The 20,006-nt window shown below is 46.5% G+C and overlaps 1 protein-coding gene across 5 annotated transcripts in view; it reads left to right on the top strand.

Annotated features, from left to right (window-relative positions):
• The window catches only part of MOCS1 (molybdenum cofactor synthesis 1), a 67,590-nt gene extending 47,638 nt beyond the window's left edge, over positions 1-19,952 (top strand). For 4 of the 5 annotated variants that reach the window (XM_037895552.2, XM_043543516.1, XM_043543515.1 and 1 more), the window contains 7 exons: positions 5-66; positions 341-452; positions 1,770-1,882; positions 2,596-2,706; positions 4,771-4,891; positions 8,945-8,992; positions 13,837-19,952. In XM_037895552.2, the coding sequence (XP_037751480.1) occupies positions 5-66; positions 341-452; positions 1,770-1,882; positions 2,596-2,706; positions 4,771-4,891; positions 8,945-8,992; positions 13,837-14,744 (1,475 nt within the window). In that variant the 3' untranslated portion in view covers positions 14,745-19,952. Of the gene's footprint in view, positions 1-4; positions 67-340; positions 453-1,769; positions 1,883-2,595; positions 2,707-4,770; positions 4,892-8,944; positions 9,008-13,836 lie in introns of all 5 variants that reach the window. The other variant, XM_037895554.2, reaches the window with a different exon arrangement.
• Positions 19,953-20,006: the final 54 nt, after the last annotated feature.

Raw genomic sequence — 20,006 nt, 5'->3', positions numbered from 1 at the left:
TTAGGCTTTCATAAGGTAATGGAAGGAATCAACAAAGCCATTGAACTGGGGTACAATCCTGTTAAGGTAAGATCATTTGGTGTGTAGTGCCCTTGAGCCCTGTGTTTTATTCTGACTGATACTTCAGCTGTGAGGTTTTTTTTTCCTTCAGAGGTTGGCAATTTTTGTAAATATTAAAGAAATTTTCCAGTAGCATCGCAGGACATAAGGGTGATCCCACCTCTTCACCGTGTGTAGCTGACTCGGCCATTTTCCATTCAGAGCCTTAGGGCATTGAGATCTTACATGGAAACACCAGGCTCTCTGCACAATGGGTTCAGGCTCCTTCTCTACCCTCCAGGTGAACTGTGTAGTGATGAGAGGCCTCAATGAGGATGAGCTGTTGGACTTCGTGGCGCTCACGAAGAACCAGCCGCTCGACGTGCGGTTCATCGAATACATGCCCTTCGACGGTGAGTACTCCTGGTCTGTAACTGCCTGGGCAGTTTTTGCCTTCTCTCGGGGGGAGTGAATGTGGCTGACAAGTCTTCGCTACTTGGGCTTCTTTTCTGAAACCTGATTGCGTTGACCGTCTGCTGCAGGGTGTCTGAACCCCTATTTTAAACCTAAGAGAAGCTTTGTGTAAAGTAGCCATTGTAGTTTTCACTGCTGGGACCAAGTACGCAGGGTAAGTGGATGGCAGGTCAGCGTGTAGTGGGTCGGAGGTTGGGTGCCCTGCAATGACCAGGGGCTGAAGGAGGGTCTGGCTTGTTGTATATTGGAGATGCCTTTCCTGCGAGGGAAATCTGGAAATGGAATGGTATCACGGTTCTAAGACATGCTCTGCCTGTGAAACTTCCTTAGCTCCCTCCCACCATCTGTTTTCTATCACTGTAGCTGTCCATGGGGTGGGCTGTTCTGCTTATGGTGAGTTGAGACATGGGGTACGTCTACACAGCAAAGAAAAACCCGTGGCTGGCCAGTCCCAGCCAATTCAGGCTCAGGCTGCAGAGCTGTGTCATTGCTGTGTAGACTTCTGGGCTCAGGCTGGAGCCCAGGCTCTAGGACGCTACAGGGTGGGAGGTTCCCAGAGCTCAGTCTCTATCTTGAGTCCAGAAGTCTACACAGCAATGAAACAGCCCTCAGCCCGAGCCCCATGAGCCCAAATTGGTTGGCACCGGCCAGCTATGGGTTTTTGTTTCCTGTGTAGAGATACCCCTGGTGCCCTTCAAGAACCCAGGATTCTAGTCTCTTTGCTTCCCATGCTCCAGAAAGAAAGTGTCCTCAGTGCTCACAGTATCAATATTGCTCTTTGTTGGGGTGCGCTTTTCCTGCTAACTCTTTTCAGAAAGATCGATCTTGATCTCCCCCTTCCATTCCCATTTTTGGAAAACTGGGGCCATCTCCCCAAGCTAGATCTTCAGCTTCTGCATTAAACTGTGCCAGCACAAGGGCAGAAGCCACAAATCTGTGCCAGAGCTAGCAGACGCAGAGTCCTCAGCTAGGACTCGTGTTGTCACTTCATCGACACACAGTTGTTCTGATTGTCTCTCTTCAGACCTTTGCCCCTCCTGACAAGTCCAGGTTGGTTCACAGTTCACTGCATCCTCTTACCCAAGGAGACAAGGATTGTTAGACCTTGTCTGAGATTGCTATAGTCTAGAGGGGTCAATACAGGTGTTCACGGTTTGGGTGTTGAAAGGGGCGATTGAAATCCAGGTAAAAGGACTTTCTGTTCTTTCCTATTTAAAAACTCCTGGTGGCAAAATTTGTGCTGATTTCAAACCTAGGCAACAAGTGGAACTTCAAGAAGATGGTGAGCTATAAGGAGATGCTGGATACAGTCAGGCAGAGATGGCCTGAATTGGAGAAGCTGGCTTGTGAGGCCTCCAGCACAGCCAAGGTGGGTGCAGGCTAAGAACGCTATGAAGGGAGACCCAGTGCTTCAGCAAAGTGCACAACAACTTATATTTGGAATGGCTAGACCAAAGAGGATTAGCATGTGGCAAAATGCTCCATAGCCACATATGTAATAATCCCAAGGTCATCGATCAAACTGCATGCACACAGCCTCAGTGAGCAACAGTCATTAACTTTTCCCATGGAAATACCAGGCACCTACCAATTACTTGTCTGTCAGGTGTGAGTGGGGTAGACACATCGGGGCTTATTTTGGGGGGGAATCCAAAGAGAGGGATCTGGTTGTGTCACTCATAGGAGTTTCCAAGGTATGAGGAATACTAAACCTGTATTCTCTAGACATATCTTTATTCTCATCTTAGTCTTGATTCAAACCTGGGATCTAGAGGTGACAGGTCTTAATCTCCCCTGATTCGGTATATAATTAAAGAGAAGAAAAGAGAACCAAAACAGGCACCCTTTAGACTCATTAAAAGTTGAGGAGCAGTCATTGATGCAAAGTTTTTGTTTATTTAAATCATTTTAATATAAAATAAGTTTAGGCCATAACACAGGTTATTTCAAATTTAATTTTAACCAGGTTTATTTTTCAAAAGAAAAATGTACCTAATTTAAATCACAAATCCATTTAAAACATGTAAATATCATTGACTTTTATCCATCCTGATCTATTCTTCTGTCCCGGGGATGCTTCAGGCTTACAAGGTACCAGATTTCCAGGGGCAGATCAGCTTTATTACTTCCATGTCAGAGCACTTCTGTGGATCCTGCAATCGGCTGAGGATAACTGCAGATGGGAACCTGAAGGTAGGCAATGAAACAAGAGGCCCTTCACTGACTTAGGCCACGTCTACACTACCTGCCGGATCGGCGGGTAGCGATCGATCTATCGGGGATCGATTTATCGCCTCTAGTGTAGATAAATCGATCCCCGATCCCTCTGCCGTCGACTCCAGAACTCCACCACGGCGAGAGGCGGAAGCAGAGTCGACGGGGGAGCGGTGGCTGTCGATCCCGTGCCGCGAGGACATGAAATAAGTGATACTAAGTCGATCTAAGATACGTCGACTTCAGCTACGCTATTCTCGTAGCTGAAGTTGCATATCTTAGATCACCCCCACCCCCCTTAGTGTAGACCAGGCATAAGAGCTGAAATAAGGGGTTGAATTACTTCTCTTAAATGGAACGGTGTTGGAGATGGAAGAGGCAGTAGTGGAGAGGAGAGGGGAAGGCAAGTGAAGGTGAGATTGAGAGAGGGATAGAATGTAAGGGGGTGGTCAGGGGGACAGGAGAAGGAGCATTCAGATGGAGACTGTAGCTACACAGTAAACTGCAATGTAAGGAGAGGAATCGATGGCCAAAGAATTGCTCCATTGTGCAGCACTCCGATTTAAAAGAATGATGTCAGTGTGAAATCTTGTCAGTTTAAAAAAAAAAATAGTTTTGGGTCCACCTGCCTGAGTCCCCCTGCTAACTTTTGTGGCTTTATATTTGCAGATTTTCCTTTCTCTGTTTTTTAAAAAAGTGTGTTCTATTTTGACACACCAGTGACCCTGCCTGTAAAGAGGTCACAGTGAGACTGACTGTACACCAAGCGATTTCAAATGCAGAAAGTGAACAGAAGGAATAAAATTCCTTATTTTTACTTTCAAACAATCTTGTGTTGTGTGACAATAGCAAATTAAAAAAAAAAAAACCAACACTTTGACGGAAATAATGTGTAAGTGGCCGTAACAGGGTCAAACCCATGCATTTTCCATGCACCTTTCGATACTTGTATGGTGAGACTCATTTGTCAATGTTCAGGACCCTTTGCTGAGCAAAAGAGTAAGTGTCCTCTAAGTTAGCTGGAGGTGGCACAATTGTACTAAAGCAACTTTCCCAGGAGCAAAGTAATCCCATGACAGAGATGGCAACTTTGTATTGGCATCAAATCGGTTTGTTTGCATTCTCAGCAACTGCAATGTACTTTGAAATCTAGAAGCGGTATCTGTGGAACTTTTAAAAAAGCTTCCTGCTTGAATACTTGCTTCCTAGATTTCCCCTGGGAACCAGGTGGGGCATCTCTCAGCCCTGCCATGGTGCAAGAAGACCTACAACAGCAGGAGAGATGAAGGAAGGGGAAAAAATCTCATGACATCTCTGCCTGCCTGCTGTGTTTCCAGATGGTCCCATTCTATATACTCCCAAAGTCAATGGCTGGCTGGTGGCTTTAGGAGTACTAGAGACAGGAGAACTGTAGGTGGTGGTCTCCCATAGGCCAGGTTGGTTTTTTGCTGCCTGATGTTCAGTTGAACTGCTGTAGTATTGGATCCTGTTGGGTTCCCAGCAAAACATTGTTCGGCTCCCAGACGTTGGACCTGTTCTGAGTTGAATTTTGTGCATTGCAGCCCAGCAGGCCACTGAACCTTGTTATCCAGTGGTCAGTCAGCCAGACCCAGTACTGCAGTGAATTTCTAGTTTTACAGCCCATCCCATGTAATTCTGTTCCGTGCCACAGTTCAACACTAGAAATTAACATTAGAAATGTTCATCCTTCAAAATGAGCCTGGAGATCTGGGTACTGTAGGGTTTGTCTCCCACATGTTCATTCAGAGGCCTGTGTGCACCCCCACCCCCTTTTAGGTTTTGGAAGGGTATGGAATTGCACAGCTTCACTACTCTGCTGACTCAGAGACCCTCACAGCTGCAAGGAGCTATGCAGAGAAGACAGCAGTGTCATAGCCTGCAGAGGCTGGGAAGTGTCACTGCCTTTTTATTATTTGAATGCTTTGCTCAGTTTTCACCCAGGATGCTGATGTTGGTTGTAATAGGAATAGTGTTTCCCAGCTGGCTTTATTCACTGTGTCTCTTCCCCTTGGTTTATTGCAGGTGTGCCTTTTTGGGAACTCAGAAGTGTCCTTGAGGGATCACCTACGGGCTGGTGCTTCGGAGGACGAATTGGTTCAAATTATAGGAGCAGCAGTGGGCAGAAAAAAGAAACAGCATGCCGGTATGTGTACTGCGTACAAGTAATAATGAGGGGTTAGTACAGACGATGCCCTTTCCTAAGATAGGATGGATGATTCGCAAGACCTGGTAGCAGGGAGGGAAAAGCTATTCTGTGGAATTATAGTGACTCAGGAGAGGAAACTCTGAGGTTCCCACTTGATTCGGAGCATTATCTGCCACTGGTCTTAATGAGGCAACTGATGACAGGCCAATCTCAATGTTCCAAGATTGCTCTGAAGTTTGGGTACTTTTCTGAAGCTTTCTGACCCTCTTCTTGAGCTGGAACCCAGCCTGTCTAGCCACTGTGTGGATTTCTGGGGTTGTAAATACAACTCTGAGTGTGGCTGTAAATGAGTGCCCTCCTCCCGGGTGTCCCCTTGAGGCAGTCCTGTAAGTGGCCCCTCACCTCAGTTTCCCTCTTGAGTAACCCAAACGCTTCCACTTCGGGCTCTGCTTAAACAACACCTCTGCTTGGGGCCAGTAGATTACAACAACATAGTCCATAACAGTCCCAAAACACAGTCCATATGCAGTGCACATAGTCCTTGTTCGCACTGTGCCTCACTCTCTTCTGTCACAGCAAGGCTCCTTGTCAGTTCCTCTGCTAGGACAGCCACCCCCATCTCTTCCTTCTGGGGTGCACCCCTGCACTTTCTAGCAGGAAGTCCCATGGCCTCTCTATGCAGCCTTGCCAGGGGAGCATCCCTCATTCTCTCTGACCCTCTCACTGTTCCTCAGGGACCAGCGGCTAAAGCCATCTGCTGCTGTCCTTTCCTTTGGTCCTCCCTAGCCCTTGGCTCTGGCTCAGAGCCAGCAGGCAACTCCCTCTGCTGCTCCTCCTGCCTTCAGCCTTCTGGCTTGGGGAGGTCAGCCAGCAGCCTCCTCTTGCTGTTCTCCTGCCTTCAGCCTTATTTCAGGAGAACCACTTTCTGTCTCTGGCAGCTTTTATCTCTGGCCCTTCTCCTCTCTGGTTATTACCATCCCTAGTGGCAACCCTGTAATTTGCGGTCAACCTACCTTCTTGTTATGGATGCAAACCTTTTTCCCTTGCCTGCCTTTCCACTTTGCAGCATTCTGTGAGATCTGCATTTTCTCATTAGAATTAAATGAAGACCACAAGTACCGGAGCTAGGCTGCGGATCCATCTAGTCCAATCTCTTGTTTCTGACTGTGACCAGTACTGATTCCTCAGAGCAAGCGGAGAGAAACTGCTAAGACACAGCTGGCTCTGCAGCGCTGCTCTCGGGATGGGGAATGGTTTCATAACCCCTGTGGTGATGCATTTACACTCTGATGCTGGAGACTGGATTCTTCTTCTCTCAGCTGGCATACTTGCAAATGATTTTATTCACAAATCTTGTCAAGCTGCCTTTAAAAATTCAGCTGCCATATGGAACTGTGATCTCCTGCGCAGTGAATTCTAGACACTGACTCTGTGCTGGGAGGAAGTATTTCCTTTTTTCTTCTAAATACATTTGCCATTAACTTTATTGAGTGACTCTTTAGTTCTCTTGTAAATCCCACTAGGCCCCTAACAGTTGTCATTAGCCTTCTCTGGACCTAGTAAATCTGTCTGCAGGTGAGGTGACCAAAGCTGAGTGCTCTCTCAAGAGGGTAAATCCAGGTTTTTCAACTTCTGTCATTCCAATCCCCAACCATTCTGATGCTTGTTTTACCCGGCTGCCTCTGTACACTGAGCAGACAATCTTCATGTCCTGGGAGGAATCCGACCCGTTCAGAACTCCTCAGTATATGAGTATAGACTGATTTTTACTGTGCACAAGTCTTACCCAAACACAATTGGGTCTGCCGCCATGCTGTCCAGTAAATCTAAACCAGGGGTTAGCAACCTATGGCACGCGTGCCAAAGACTGCACGTGAGGCGATTTTTAATGGCACGCTGCTGCCTGCCGAGTCCCAGCCACCAGCCCCGCTCAGCTCGCTGCCGAACCCAGGCCGGGACCCCGGTAGGCAGCAGCGTGCCGTTAAAAATCCTGCCTGTCCTGGCCCGCTCTTCTCCACCCCACCGTGGGGGCAGGGTGAAGAAGCTTGGTCCTGCCGGCTGCTGCTGCAGGGCAGGCAAGCTTTCCCCCTCCCCGCTCCATGCTGGGTTCCTGCCCCTCCTCCTCTCCCTCCCTGCTGCTGATCAGCTGATGGCCCTTGCAGGGAGGGGGATCTGGGGAGGAGGGGGATCCGGGGAGGAGGTGGAGAAGAGGTGGAGACGGGGCCTTGGGGAAGGTGGATGGAATCAGGGCATATCCCCTCCAGCCCCCTGCCGTGAGCTGCTTTGGGCAGGGGGCTGGGAGCACCCCCAGCCCTCTGCCCTGACCCTTACACCCCCCCAGACACCCCAGCCCTCTGCCCTGACCCCTGCACCCCCCCCCACGACCCCGGCCCTGGCTCCAGTACCCCACACACATACCCAGCCCCCTCACATCCATGTCCTGACTCTTGCACCCCCCCCACATTCCCACCCCCACCCTGAGCACCAAATGGGAGCTCCTGCACCCCCCACATTCCCACCTGCACCCCTTGCACCAAATGGGAGCTGCCCCGGTAAGCACTCCACACCCAAACCCCAACCCTGAGCCCCCTCCCTCATTCTAGCTCCTGGCCAGACCCTGCACCCCAACCCCCAGCCTGCTCCTGCACCCCCAGCCCTGTGCTCCGTGCACTCCCACCCTCAGCTCAGTACAGAGAGAGAGGAAGAGAATGGGCTAGAACCAGGGAGAAGGTAGGTACGTACCCACTCTATGTGGGCAGGGCTGGGATCCCAGACTGGCAGCGGGCTGAGTGGGGCCGGCAGCCGGGACCCTGGCTGGCAGGAGCCGGCGGACTGAACCCCAGACCGGCAGCAGGCTGAGCCGCTCAGCCCACTGCTGGTCTGGGGTTCTGGCTGCCAGCCCCTTGCCAGCCAAGGTCCTGGCCGCAGGCCCCACTCAGCCTGCTGCCGGCCTCGGTGAACGGACCCCCAGCAACGGGCTGAGCGGGCCGGCGGCATAAGATCAGCATTTTATTTTAATTTTAAATGAAGCTGCTTAAACATTTTGAAAACCTTGTTTCCTTTACATACGACAATAGTTTAGTTATATAATATATAGACTTATAGAGAGAGACCTTCTAAAAAACATTAAAATGTATTACTGGCACACAAAACCTTAAATTAGAGTGAATCAATGAAGAGTCGGCACACCACTTCTGTAAGGTTGCCGACCCCTGATCTAAATGGTACCTCCATCTGGAGTCTTTCACGAGCCTTTTTTTACTACTCGGATCAATTTGAAGTCCTCGACATATGCCAACTCCGTGTTCCCTGCTGCCTTCAGATCATTAGTAAATGCTCGTCTCTGTACCACCAATCCAGGGGGATCTCGGTATTCGCTTGCCTTGTACAGGAAGGTGTCCAGGTGTATTGGGAGAGATATGTGCAGCCTATTTACCGACACAGTGAAATCCCATTGCTGCTACTGAAATATGACCGTATGTCTAAGGTACTTCAATGGTCCCCGTCGCCATAGTAACGGAGCGTCTCTCAATCTTTTAACGTAGTTGTTGTTGCAACCCTTCGGAGGCCATATAAATACTATTATCCCCACGTTTATAGATGGGGAATTGAGGCACTGAGAGCCTGCGTGACTTGCCCAGATAACACAGGAAGTTTTGTGGCAGAGCAGGTAATCGAACCTTGGTATCCCAAGTCCTGGGCTAGTGCTCTAACCACTGGAGCATCCTTCTCCAGTCTGTCTGAATTATGTGACTGCTGTAACATGCAGAGAGTAATTCTGGTTATCGGAGCCTTTCTGAGAAAAAGCTCCGCTGTATGATGGCTGCTGTGGACTTGGGCACTTGGATATTGTCCTCAGACCGTTTTACATTTTAATGAGTTAAATGGTATTTTCTTGGTAGTTTTTCAGGCTCTCCTTTTCCTACCTTGTAGGTTAGGAATGACAGGGTCCGGGACAGCAGAAGAAAATAAATAGAATAAGATAAATTACTTAAAACGTGTGTTTTAAAAAAACTAGTAATTTTTACATGTACATTATTTTATTTCTAGGCATGTTTAACATTTCCCAGATGAAGAACCGGCCAATGATCCTGATCGGTGGGTGACAAATCAGTACGTAATACACACACCATGGTTTTATTAGGTTTACATCTCTGGGGAGTGGAAAGGGTTAGGTTGGGGTTTTGTTTTGTTTTTCCTAAGTTGCACACATTTCTGTTTCACTTTAGGCAGAGATGAACTGATTTTAAGAAATGCGGTCGGTCTCTCAAAGAAAATAAGGGTGTGGGGGGGGAGAGAATTGGAGACTCATCTGTCAGCTTCAACCTGTCATCCTGCCATATGTGGAATGGATCATTTATATGGCTCTCAACAGCTTTCATTTTGAGCTTTAAAAAAAATGTGTTAGGCTTTCAAAGTTGCATGTTAAGGCCTTTGCCTTTGGTACTATGCCTCCTGTTTGCTTCCTTTGCATTAAGCAAGACCAAGACAATGATACTACAGCACTTCTGGGTGTTCCTTGTAAAGCAGGATCTGGCTGAGAGATTGAACAAATTGCAGCGTAAACATTAAACTTGAAGGATGGAGGCTTCACTTTATTGCTGGGGTAGAATTCCTTGATGGTGCCGCACTACTGGAGTCCCTGAGCTCAAGTGGTGTGGCATAGCTACCAGAAGAAAATCGTGCTCCTTCACTTCCCTGCCCATATCCCCTGAATCTGGACAAACGGGTATCAAAAACCTGGCATTTAATTGAGTTAACAGTGTGAGGACTCACTTGCCTAAACCATGAGGTGAGAATACCACTTACTAATTGCAGCCTAGTGTCTGTCTGCTACTTATATAGCACCCGCATCCATAGTGTCAGAATGTCTGAACCCTTAGTGCCTTATACTAAACTGGACTAAAGGCTGGAAGGAGCAACGAGTGCATTATTATTCTTTTTCCCTTGTCTTCCCCAGGGCAGCATTTTCTAACCCACCCTTTGCTAGAATGCTTGCCCAAGAGATCTCTGGCATTGACACAAGCACAAATCGGCTCTAATTCAAAGGCGGGGGGGACAGATTTCAAACCATTTACTCCTCTAATCAAATAGTCTAGTGGTCAGAATAGAGAACTAAGTCTCCTGGGTTTTATTCATTGCTGTGTTACTGATTCTTATGTGACACTGGCCAAGTTGGTTTGACTTTTCTGTGCCTGTATCTCCCTCTATTTTTAAGGAAGGGGCGGAAAGGTGTTGGGTGGATTGCTTAGTGAATATCTGTAAACGCATTTTGAGATCCTTGGATGGAAGGTGCTCTAAATATCATTATTCCTTGCTAAGAAGTTCTGATGTATCAAGGGGAAAAACATTTTATATCAAGCCCACTTCTCTTCCAAGCAAAGCAGCAAATCAGCCATTATTCATATTATGATTATAACTTGGTAACTCAAAGCTGACAAGCGGGCAACTTCAAGTACCTGGAGTGGGAACAGACAATTGTATCATTGGGAAGGCAGCATTCCTTAGATTTGCAAATCTCCACTGGGGCTGTTTTTGCAGTACCTGTTCCTTTTAATCAGTACTCCAGTAAACTCCACTCAGTCTCTTTGCAAATGGATTCTGGAGAATGTCTTATTAATCTGGTCTTTTGCTTTTACATTGTTTTTTTGCCCTTCTCTTGGAAGAAAGGGTTCACTTAAGATTCTTCCAATTCTCATTTCTTTGATACCATGCTATCTTCTGCCATATTGAGTTTGTAGGTGAACAGCTTGAACTGTGCAGACTATTCCTGGTCTCTCACTGTTTGCTTGGTTCTTTGGCTGAGTTGCTCTACTACATTCCAGAAAAGGGGGAAACAGGTACAGTTATAGCAGTCTCACCTGCTGCAAAATGAGGATGAGCTGGGTTTTTTGAATGGAATGAAAAACTATTTTACCTCCCAAACTAGACCCCCATCCACTGTCCTTTATAAACTATCTGTGGGGCTTCTCTTTAATTTTTAAAATGGCATTTGGAGGAGAAAGGGTGGGAGGTATGGATGCAGAGATGGGAATGTATCCAGCTTCTTTTGGAATAGCAGTCTTCTATTATCATTGCATGTAACCAGTCTGTCCTATTCTTCCCTATCTTTAAAAGTAACCACTGGCATTCTCTGCATAAACAGTACAGTCTCATGACCGGAGCTGAGTCAAGGATGACACAGTGTGACATGCAAACCATGGATACATATGGGAAGCAGACTGGGGAATTTCCTAATTTGTATGTTTAATTGCAGGGTTCAATTAAAGCTAGTGTGTGAACAGGCAGGAGGTAGAGAGAACATGGAATTCATTTAATCAAATCTAATGCAATGGAAATGATTAATCTCTCTTGCTATCCTAGCAAGCTAAACCCATCTTCTTTTCTGTATTACCTAATTCTTGACCCCCTTTTATTTAATTTGGTCTGTCCCATAACTATTTTCCTTAATAGAAATATTAAGAATAGGCTGTTCTCCCAGCTTCACCTTAGTGATGGAATATTTCTCCTCTTATCTTCCAGTTGGAAATTTTTCAGTGATGAAACCAAGTTTAGCTTTGCAGATTTACTAATAAGGTACAAGCACAACACTGCTGATCTACATCAGTAGGAAGTTACTAGTGCATTGTACCCATCACAGGCATGGAAGTTCATGGTCTCGCTCTTTGCCTTTTTGTGTTACGTGAGCAATGTGGGTGAGGACAGAGGTACCATTGTGTGGGATTTAAAGGAAGCTTGTATAAAAGAGGCAGTGTATGCTGCACCCTGAAAGTGCATGAATGCAAGGTGCCTCATCCAGCTTTCACTTACCTCTCTGTCTTCTGCACTTATCTACTCAAAATGTCCAGTTAAACAGAAATTGGTTATGTGCCCCCCAAATGTACTAATGGATGCTCCACTCCTGAGCAGCTTCAGTCCTTGGGTATTGAGCTCTTAACTCCTCTTACAGCCCCGCTCCCCCCTAGTTCAGGCACTCTGCATGAGTTTAGCTTCAGTCCTGCAGAGCTTAGGCCAGCAAAGGGACTGAAGGTCTCACTTACCTTTAAATTCTTGATTTTTTTTTTTTAAAGGAAGGTTCAAGGTGTCCCAAGACCTGTATAAAAAAATCAAGTTGCTTCTCTACACTGTTGCACCATTAGTGTAGTGTCCATTACAAGATGGGCTGCAGGCAGTAGGCCCCATTTTATGAGGTTTCCCTCTTAAATCGGATTAGTGCTAGTGAATGAGTTCTTGATGACCCCTACTGCTCCTAATTAATTACCTGTTAGAATCTTTCTTTTAGCACCTCCATCACTCAGTGATACCACAGATGTACAAACAAATTCAGCCCTAGTGTGAGAGGGCACAACTCCAGGGGTGTGGCCTCTGCTTTCTCCATATCTGAATTTAGCCCATTGTCTTGATTAAAAGCTAAGGACAGTTAAATTCTAGCACTGAACCAAGATGCTCAGAGAATGTCTCTCTCAGAACTAGCTGAATGCCAGGGCTGTTGAGCCTAGCAGGGAAGAGGTTAAATAGACACTAATCTTCTGTTTGAAGGTTTTGCTAATCCAAGGCAATAGACCCAGTACAGTGTGGTGAGAGGCCGTTTGCACTGTATGCTGCGCTTGGGACTCTCTCAGGAAGCAGCAAAGTAGGTAGGAACCTTGCCTTTCCCTTAGGAAAGATAAAGCATCCGATGAAGTGAGCTGTAGCTCACGAAAGCTTATGCTCAAATAAACTGGTTAGTCTCTAAGGTACCACAAGTACTCCTTTTCTTTTTGCGGATACAGACTAACACGGCTGTTACTCTGAAAGCAGTGTGTCTCACTCGTGAGAGCTGTTCTGACTCCTCTGTGAACAGCTCTTGAACTTGCTATTTCCCAAAGGAGTCCTGCTTCAAGGGGCTATGGAAGGGATTTGCTCCTCTGTGGTCTTCCAAACCTCTCCTGAGCCTCTGTATCGCATAAAGGAATAGTGAAGAGCATAGGGGAGATCTCCTTTTTAAAAAACAAAGCAGGTTGTTAAGATGTGGCCACTGCTTACCTCTTTGCCGCCTTCTCCTTTGGATTATAAAGAGAATCACTTCCATTGTGTGCGTAACAGGCTCCTGTCTTGGTGCTTGGCAGTGGGCGCTATGAAAATGCCAAAGTCGGGGGATTAATGCGAGAGGCAAGGAGGGCTACTTTCCAGTGGATTTAAATAAAGTTCCAAACTGAGCTGGCAGAGCTCCTGGCCAGGGAAGAGGTAACAGGTGTCAATGAAGGAATCTGAGCTTCCAGTGACTATGGGGAAGGTTTCCAGCATGGAATCTGTCTAGGAACTCGCAGGCAGTGCAGCTGGTGCTTCTTGGCCCGGCTGACCTCTGAGGGCTGCAGCTAGGAGCAGAAACCTGGAAAGTAAAATGATCCTACTTTAAACAGCATGCTGGAAAAGGTGAGAGCAGCAGCCAGAGCTGGAGGGCAGGAGATAGCAAAGAAGGGAGTGAAAAATGGTTTTGTTTTGTTTTTTAAAATGAGCCTGGCATTGTTGAGGAAGACATTTTTAATCACACTGTCACAAGAAGAAGGTGGTGGGGGTGTGTGTGTGTGTGTGTGTCCCCTGCCTTTTTTTCCCCCAGAGATGAAGTCCAGGTAATTCCTTGGCTGCTTGTTCTCAAATGTAGATTGTTTTTTAATACTGAAAACAAATTCCTCTCTTGTGACTGACCCTACAATAACTGTGCACCCAGCCACAGTGTTGGTAAGCAAGTCAATACAACAAGAAGCCTATGAGCATGGGGAATTGGGAGGTCTGAACTTTAGTAAGAAAATGGAGTTCAATTCCCAGCTTCCTAGGGCTGTTGGTAGTGTATAAAAGAGGGAGCAGTGCTCTGACTGCATCCTAATTCAGATATATTTTAGTTTATCCTTCCAGTTAGTAGCAATAGCTTTTGTCTCATTTCTATTTATCCTCCTCTTCAGAGGCAGCATTGAAGTCGACCTCACTACTGCAAGATGCCGTGCAGAATTCTCCACGTTCAAAGCAATGGGGCCACAGACCTGGCCACTGGCTAATGCCAAGAGCAAGTTTATCCAAGCAGATGGGAAAAGCGTTTAAGAAAAATGTGTTTACAGGACAGCACGCCTTGCCAGGATCTCGCTCAGAGCAACAGCAGCTTACAGCAGAAATTCTGCGAGCTCAGGCACGCGGCATTTGCATCTTCCAAAAGATTTTGAGCTCTAGCTCGGACACAAAGTGCCTTAGGACAGGAAGTCCTTCCATTCAGCACACCAGCCAAATTGCTGTGGGCAGTCACTCTGGGGCTGCTGCTGGAAACCAGTCAGAAGAAAAGGGCCCAGGATCCCACTCCAAAACCATAGGTTCTGGCTTGTGCGCTGGTGAACGGGGTCCCTCCGGCAGCCTGACTCACGTTGACCAAGAGGGGCGGGCGGCCATGATAGATGTTGGAAAGAAGCCCGATTCTGAAAGGACCGCTGTTGCCAGTGCTGTGGTTCGTCTGGGTGAGGAGGCATTTGGGATGGTGCGGCAGAACCAGCTGAAGAAAGGAGATGTGCTGGCAGTAGCCCAGATCGCAGGGATTCAGGGAGCCAAGCTGACCAGCCAGCTGATCCCCCTGTGCCACAACATCCTTCTGAGCCAAGTGGACATCTCTCTGAGCCTGGACGAGAGCAGATGGGCTGTGGTGATCCAGGCGCTCTGCCACAGCCAGGGTAAGACAGGCGTGGAGATGGAAGCGCTGACTGCTGCCAGCCTTGCTGCCCTGACTGTGTATGACATGTGCAAAGCAGTCACTCACGACATAATCATCGAAGAGGTGAAGTTGCTGAGCAAGACGGGAGGGCAGAGGGGAGACTTCCAGCGTGGATAGCACTTATCCTGTAACAGGAGCATCCCCATGCGGGCACTGAGGGCGCGGGCTGCTTTGGTGCCATATCTGCAGTCCGGCTGGGGAAACAGCAGCATCAGGTATCCTATAAAAGAATGGGACTTAGTCTGAATGGCCAGGCCATCTCACTGCTTGGTGTTCCTCAGTTCGACTCCTACTGGACAGGTCTCCCCAGGCGTCCACCACCACACTTAGCACCTTTCCCCGTACCCTCGGGTTCTGTTAGGCCATGGAAACTTTCATCTCACTGCCATGGGTCAAAACTGAGGCCCTTCAGCCCAGTGATGTCAGGGAAGCTGGCCTGGCTGCTGTAACCCGTCAAGTGCTTAGTCAGGCACTCTTCATCAGTATCGAATTCACTTGGCAAATAAAGAACACACAATTAGGAGTAGTTTATTGTATCTTTGATCAATGACAATGGCTTAAGAATTGCTCCTTTCTTCCCACCAAACTTGAACTAGGAAGAAACTTCAGAAGGAGACAATGGGGAGTCATTCTAGAGTCCTGGCCATTGAGCAAAGATTTTAATAATGTACGGAGCCCCATCAGCTGGAATTATTCAGCTCAAAGTCACCTAGCCACACCCCTCACAACTGCTTGGGTCCTAAATGGGTCTGATCACTACCAGAGCAAGGGGATGGGATCTTATGTCCATGAATGGAAAATTAGATGTTGGTTGACTGATGCCAAATAGCCCATGCACAGGCCTGATTTTATTCAGCATCATGCCCCTCAGTGCAGAGAGCTACTGGGGTAGGAGGAACTGTAATTTGCACACCCTGCACTGTTTTGCTGTGGTTCACTTGTGCCTACCGTCATAACCAACTCATTAGATGTCCCTGCATGCTCAGGGGCCAGTTCTGAATCAATCTCTGTCCATCAAAGCCACTTCCCAGAAGGTAATAGGCCTCCTTCCTTGCGGTGTCCTGAAGGGATGCCCTGCAGTGGTACATCAAAGCTTACGGTGCCACCCCCCACCAGAGCAACCAGCAGGAACCATGACCAAAACTGGGTAGCCATGAAGAGGCTTCCTAAAAGAGCCAATATGGGCTGTCAAATGATTGACTCAGTTTAAACTACTTCATAAGGTTGGTTGTTTGTTTGTTTGTTTTATACTCTAGCAAGTTTATGGGCTGTGCCTAAGGACCTCATTCTGCTCCTTAGGGAATTCAGGGACAGAACTCCCCAAAACATGAGCAGAATCAGGCCCTTTTTTTATTTCTGGGACTTGAAATCCAGCCGAGTTTCCCACCAAACTCCAGCAGATTTGGATTTTTTTTTTAATCCACATGTCTGCCATGGCAGTTTGTAGCCCCCGCCAATGGCGTGTCATGGGATAACCTAGTCTCATGCTTGCTTCTTCTATAGACTTTGCATCCAGCCCGCAGAGGAAGCTCAGGCTACGTCTTGACCATCATTAATGCTGTTGTTGCTGAACTCAGTGATTCTTTTGGCAAACAGGGTCATAAACATCCCTTTGCTGTGTTGACTCTGCCTCAGGGAAGGGGAGGAAATCCTTCAAGATTTGTCAAAGGAACCCAGGAGAGGGGAAATTGGAATAGGCACTTAGAAGCCTGAAAAATCAGTCTTCTAAAAGTGAAGTCCTTGATGTTGCGGAGTCTTATGCTATTTTTGTTATTAAAGCCTGAACCTCTCAAGGCATGTGGCTAGATAAGGATCTCCGCTTTTTCTTTTTTTAAAAAAAGGAAAGTTCCTAGTTCTTCTGGTGGCAGAGAAAAAACTTGGAAGTATGATCTGAATCCATCCTAAAAGCTCAAAGCCAGAAAGCAAACAGAGAGAGAGAGAACCCTGGGCACCGGGCTGGCATGTGCAATGATTTTAAAACGTTCAGTGTTAACACTCAGCACTTGAAATGGTCCCCTTGCTAAGGATGATCTTCAAAAGCAGGAGTTAATTTTGCATGTTTTTGGAGTGGAAGGGAATAGACATAGTAAAATATACTGATTTGTCAGTCTAAATTGAAAAACAATTCTCCCTTACTCTCAAACCTTGAATTCAAGATTCTTTCTCCTGCTATAGTTGAGATCAAACACATACAGCAGAGCAGGGATTCCAGCTCTCATGCCATCTTAGAGGCTAGTGCCACCCTGTGCTATGGTTGGAGAAAGACCCTAAATTCAGATGTTGGCAGACCAACAGCCTTTCTGTTTATAAACCTTGTGTTTAAAAATGAAGTCCTACAGTCCACAGTGTTGAAGAATTCTTCAGCAGTAATGTTGTTTTTTTTTTTAAACCAACCCAAGTGGCTACCCCAAATACTCTTAACACCTCTTTGTTTTAACTTGCTCGCCACTGCTGTATTTTTGTTTTATGCAGTAACCTGAAAGCTTTACCTAAACCTCAAAGACCAGGAGCCCCCAACTTTAATTTATGGTGTGCTCCTGTGGCTTAAGTTTCCTGCCCTTTGGATACCAGTGCCGCCACCACCCCCTTTGATACACACAACCGAGGAAGTTTTTAAAACAGCCTTATTAACCTTGCTTTCCTATTAAACTAGAGCTTTCAAGTTACTTGAAAGAATTCTTTCCTTTGCCTTGTGATTATTATTGTTGGTACAGCCTGCTCCTAAAGTTGTGTTTCAAGAAACATTTTATCCAGTGGTGAGACTATACATGACAGCATCAAGCACATTTCAGTCACTTCAAAGGAGATTAGCTCAGGTTTAGTGCAGTGAACTAGGAAGGCAGGGTCAGATTTAAAACTTTAACCCCCTCGCTTTCCTATACACCTGATTGCCCATCACTCTGCTTCCCAACCCCTTTTCTTTACTAACTCAGTTGCAGGTAGAGCATCACACCAGCACCAAGGAAGCACGCTGGAGTTCACTGTAGAGTCGCTGTGCATTTTAAGCCATGCTACGTGTTCGGGTGTAGCTAGCAGTTTGAAAAATATATTTTTCTATGGGTGAGCCATTATCCACAACATCCCAGTAATAGTAGCGTTGCCATGACCACTAAGTTCCAAATTCCACCACTAGATACGCTTATGGGATCCCGTTAACTTTATAGGGTGCCCGTGTGGAACCAGATGGCACAAGTTGGTTCTAATACCCTTTGTATAGAAGTATCTGGCAGTGTGTTTGTTTATATTGATCAGACCTTTCATTTAAAGACTGCTTAAAATTAGCACCTCTTGGAAAATTCTACCTGAACACACCTTAATGGTAGATAAGTGACGCAGCTGTGTGAGAGCAGTGATCACCGATGACTTGGGAGTCTAAGCCCTTCACGGGTATGTCTACACTGCACCTGGGCGCAAGCCTCCCAGCGTGGCTCGACAGACTCGTGCTAGTAGGCTAAAAAGAGCTGTGTAGCCACAGCAGCTCAGGTTGGGGTTTGGAGGCTCTGGCCTGGGGTACACTTGAGAGCCTGACCTCCAACCCAAGTCGCAACATCAAAGCAATGTCTATGCAGCTAGTTTTAGTGCACTAGCATGGCTGTAGACCTGGGCTGGGATGCTCACTCCCAGGTGCAGTAGAGCTAGACCCTTACAGGTTGCACTGGGTTTCAACTACTGAGTGGGTGCTGAACTCCTGGCTGGTTCCTTGGCTGCTTCTCTCAATCCCACACACCCCCATGAAGGGGAAGAGTCTTCCTTGTAGAGAAGCACTGGCCATTATTAGCAACAACGCTCATGTCTCAAGCTTTGGCAGTGGTCTGGGCCTCTATTGTTCTGCTTTGCTGGCCTAGTTTATAATCCTGTTTTAGGACAAACACTGAATTTAAGGAGCTTATGGCTTCAGTCTGATTGTCCCCTTTTCACATTAAACTCTTAATTTAGCTGGGTGTTTACAGGAGAAACTTTCTTTCCACTAAATCAATCTGTACGTGTGTCACACCAGTCAAAAATGGCATGGATTTTTCACATCTTTGAGCTAGTGATCACCTAAGATGATCAGCTCATCAAATGTTTTTTTGGTTGTTTTTTTTAATACTGTACACAACTTTCCAGTTCCAAATTCCGTAGCAAAGCCATACGGCATGGAAAGTGGCATTTATCAAAAAGCATTTCAGGTACTTAATCTGTTTGATTTTCTTACAGTTACTGTGAGATGTGACTAAGAGCTCTTCTGTCTGCACTGTGGCAATGAAAAGATACAAACACCCACTCTGGGTGCTCAAATACAATAATTCTGTACAAGGTCCTATTGCTACATCAGACCATACTGATTACTTGCCATCGTGGCAGGAGAATCTCTGCTAGTTTAAGAAGAATATTGGTTAATGCACAGAAGATGCCCTCTGCAATCCCTCTTACAGGGCTGGGGGAGGAGGGTCAGGCTTGGAAGCACAGATACCACATTTAGGCCCTGATCCTCAAAAGAATTTAGGTACCTAACTCTTACGGACATCAGTAGCAGTTGGGTGCTGAAATCCTAGGAGGGTCTTGCCTTAGCTACCATGGTGATAAGCAACCTTAAAATCAAATAGAGTGGTTTCTTACATGTCAGGACTGAAGTGAATTGCCTGAGCTAAATAGGGAAAGGACACCTACTTGCACTCTGCTTTTGCCTTTGCTTGCTGTAGCCAGGTTGACTCTTACTTTCATGAGCGCTTCTTGTTCACCTACATTTACATCTTTTTAAAAAAAAAATATATATAGCCTGTTGTATGAGGTTTTAAAAACCAAACCAAACGCCTGTGCTGATTCAAGGGGTTCAGGAACGAGGAGTTGTATTCAGCGAGAGAGAAGAAGGTTTAAGTCTGAGCTGATGGTGCATTTGGACACATGGCTCCTTGGCTTCTGAAAATCTGCTACAGTGCAATAGTTGATTTAACAAGCCAGGACCCCCCCCCTGCCCCACAGACTTTGAATTTCACTAGAATTCCTGCAGCGGGGGTGGGGAGGAAGGGGAGATTGTAAGGTTGTCTCTGAATCTGAATAGTTAGGGCAAATTGACAGCTCAGCTCTATAGTGGTGCCATAACATTTTCTTGTTACATAACCAAGCCTTGGAACTATGCAGTTATTCTGATAGAGATAAGATGTTGAATTAAGTATGTGAGAGTTCATTTATTTTGTTGGAATGTGTTGCCAAGGGGCACTAGGTAATAATGTATGTGTGATGTTTGTACCCCTGCTCCAACGCACAAAGTAAACTGGGTCAGTATTTTAGAGGCTTACCTTGCTCCAGTACATTTTTAATAAAGACTAATTGTCATGGAAATGAGCCTCTTTGCGTAGGTTTATTTTTTGAACAAACATCATGTCAATGTTAAGGTTA

Source organism: Chelonia mydas, chromosome 3 (genome assembly GCF_015237465.2).
Source record: "Chelonia mydas isolate rCheMyd1 chromosome 3, rCheMyd1.pri.v2, whole genome shotgun sequence".
Classification (NCBI taxonomy): Eukaryota; Metazoa; Chordata; order Testudines; family Cheloniidae; genus Chelonia; species Chelonia mydas.
The sequence above is the reverse complement of the archived record's forward strand: the minus strand, read 5'-3'. Positions and strand labels throughout refer to the sequence as shown.